Genomic DNA, 2,969 nt, shown 5'->3' on the forward strand with positions numbered 1-2,969 from the left:
CCCGAAAAAAAAAACCCCCAAAAAAAAAAAAAAAAAAAAAAAAAGGAAGCTGGTTTCCACATGCCAACTGTGATTCTAATTCATCCCAGCAACTTGAAAAACACTGGGTGCTTGTATGTGTGTACCAAAATCCTGATAGGATGGAAAAAGAATTGTGGCATGATCCCACCCCATTGGGGAGGTGGTTCCTCCCCTGCCCCCCAATCTCTGGCAAGTACATATGCCCTCTGACAAAAAAAAAAAAAGATGGAAATATGACTTAAATTTCAGATTATTCATTTCTGAGTTCCTTTCTAGCTTTGAAATTTTATTGTACTCTTCTTTTAGAGTATAATGCAAATATAATAGGTAAAACTTTATCAGAAAACAATTAGGAATATAAATTTATAACAAGTTAACCACACTAAGAAGCTATTCTTAGGAACATACACTATCCCTTAAGTTTCTGTGTGATAATTATGCCACCTAGTGGTTTGTTTTTTACTATAATATTGATAGTTCTTTTTTTACATTGAAATTTGGGAGGAGGGGGACCAGCAGTTAGCGTAATGGCTATATCGTTGAACTCCCATGTAGCCGACTGTGGTCCGAGTCCTGGACCTGGTGGCTTAAACTCACGCCGGGCACATGTGCGTGCGTGCCCAAGATCCCGAGAGGAGAATGGAGGAGAAGGGATTGCGGTGTGACCATCTCCCCTGGGGGGTGATTTTTCGCTCACACACATGTGCCTGGTGTGTTTTTCAATTTGAACCATAGTTGGCCATGTGGAAACCAGCTCCCTTAATCACTAGGCCATGGGACCAGCCTAACAATTTTTAACTTTTTTAATTTTTAAAATTAAAAAATGAACTCTGTGGGGCTGGCAAGTGGTGTGGTGGTTGTGACGCTGTATTCCCACACGACCAACCGTGATTTGAGTCTCAGACCTGGTGGCTTATTTTCTCACTTTCCCTTTCTTTGTTTGTCTCTCTCTGGTCAAATTAAAACAAAAATAAATAATAATAAATAAAGTTAAATTTAAAAATAAATTAACTCTGTGTCCTCACATGGCAGAAGAGCAGAAGAGAGAGAACCTATTCTTGGAAACCTTTTTAGAGTGGCATTAATTCTTCCATGTGGGTAGAGCCCTGGTGACCTAAATACCTCCCAGCAGGCCCTACCTCTTAATACTGTTGGTAGGTTATGTTTCTAACACATGAAGTTTTTTCCCTTATTTATTTATTTATTATCATCATAATCTTGTTTATATTACATTAAATCACATATAACTTTACAGTGTATTACATTTCTTTTTCCAGAAAGACTACCATGAGTTTTTGGGTTTGTTCTTTTTTTTGGGAGAGGTTTTTGCTATAGGGCACGTGTGCTTGCCAGACAGACAGAGAGAGACAGGGACAGAAAGTGAGAAGTCACCCCCCAGGGGGGTTAGCCACGCTGCAATCCCTTCTCCTCCATTCTCCTCTCGGGATCTTGGGCACGCATACACATGCACCCAGCATGAGTTTTAAGCCACCGGGTCCAGGACACGAACCCTGGTCGGCTACATGGGAGTCCAGCGACATAGCCATTACGCTAACTGTTGGTCCCCATACCATGAGTTTTAAAGGGAAAAAAACACTCATCGATGGCAGCTATTGGATGGAGCTTTGCATCTTTTCCCTGTAAAAATCTCAAGCAAAAACAATATTGACTAGAAATAGGGACTCTTTCTTAGAATAACTTTAGAAAAAAGAGAAGTTGCCTTCCTCTTGGCTTTTCTAAGAGAGTGAGAGAAGTTCTGCGACCACCTTCTCCCTCAGATGCCCTGTTTGGGGTAACAGCAGCTGGCCTTTATCTGGCCTAGCATCATGACAGATGAGGAAGGAGTAAGAGAAATGATCGTATAGGGCTTTGGGGAAAATGATAGGTGTGGGATCGGATCACTCTCAGCACAGCTTGGTGCATCTTTTTCGTGCCAGAAATTTCTCTTAGCATCACTTAGGCAAAGCAGTGTTTTCCTTTTCTGCATCACGGCATAGGATTCCTGCTTGGTATATGACCAGTGGACTTTGTAGAGATCCACTTAACTTAGCTTAGAATGGGCAACTGCTTGGCAGTTGGGTTTGTTTCCTGGCCCACGCTAAAAAGCCAAGAATAAAGGCATGGGCCTGTGATCCCAGCTATTGGGTTGTCAGGAAAGTCATGATGCATTTTTACATAGAAAACCAGAAAAATATGTCCTGACTTTCCTGATGAATCCAGTTCTTTTTTTTAAGAGAGATTTTTGCTATAGGGCACATGTGCTCACTGGAGAGACAGAGAGACAGAAAGTGATAACCCTCCCCCCGCCAGCCACATGTCTCCAGTCTCCTCTTGGGATCTTGGGCATGCACACACATGTGCCCGGCGTGCGGGACTCAAACCGTGGTCAACTATGTGGGAGCCCAACAAGACTGAGGCAGGAGGATCATAGCAAAGCAAGACTCTGTCTGAAGCATCCCCCCACCCCCCCCCACCCACACACACATAAATTGGGTAACCAGCCTACTCCACAAACCCAAGCCCAGAGCTGCAGCTCAGTGTGTTCTCTCTCGCACAGAACACCAGCCCCCATATATCATCGCAGTGCTGCCTCGATATGTGGAGATCCGAACACTCGAGCCGAGACTTCTGGTCCAGAGCATTGAACTGCAGAGACCCCGTTTCATTACCTCTGGAGGGTAAGGAGTCTCCCCCCTTTATTTGCACTAGAGGGCAAGTGTGTTCTTCAGAGATAGACAGAGACCGAGAGGAGGGAGACAAGATAGCACCCCCAGTGGGGAATGGCGATACCACAGTTTCTTCTCCATCTCTCTCTCCCTTTGGAGGATGCACACTCCTGTGGCTGGTGTGTTTCTCAAGTTAAATTCCCAAACCTGGGACTTTAACTGCATAGTCAGCCATGTGGGATCCGAGCTGGCCTAGAAATTTCCTTTTTGTTGTGGCTGGCC

General features: G+C 44.2%; 1 protein-coding gene across 2 annotated transcripts in view; it reads left to right on the forward strand.

Moving 5' to 3' along the window:
* The window catches only part of VPS39 (VPS39 subunit of HOPS complex), a 55,416-nt gene that overhangs the window by 34,497 nt on the left and 17,950 nt on the right, over positions 1–2,969 (forward strand). For both annotated transcript variants that reach the window (XM_006158652.3, XM_027775796.1), the window contains one exon: positions 2,579–2,699. In XM_006158652.3, the coding sequence (XP_006158714.1) occupies positions 2,579–2,699 (121 nt within the window). The remainder of the gene's footprint in view (positions 1–2,578; positions 2,700–2,969) is intronic.

This window comes from Tupaia chinensis, unplaced genomic scaffold (genome assembly GCF_000334495.1).
Source record: "Tupaia chinensis unplaced genomic scaffold, TupChi_1.0 Scaffold000605_1, whole genome shotgun sequence".
Lineage (NCBI taxonomy): Eukaryota > Metazoa > Chordata > Mammalia > Scandentia > Tupaiidae > Tupaia > Tupaia belangeri.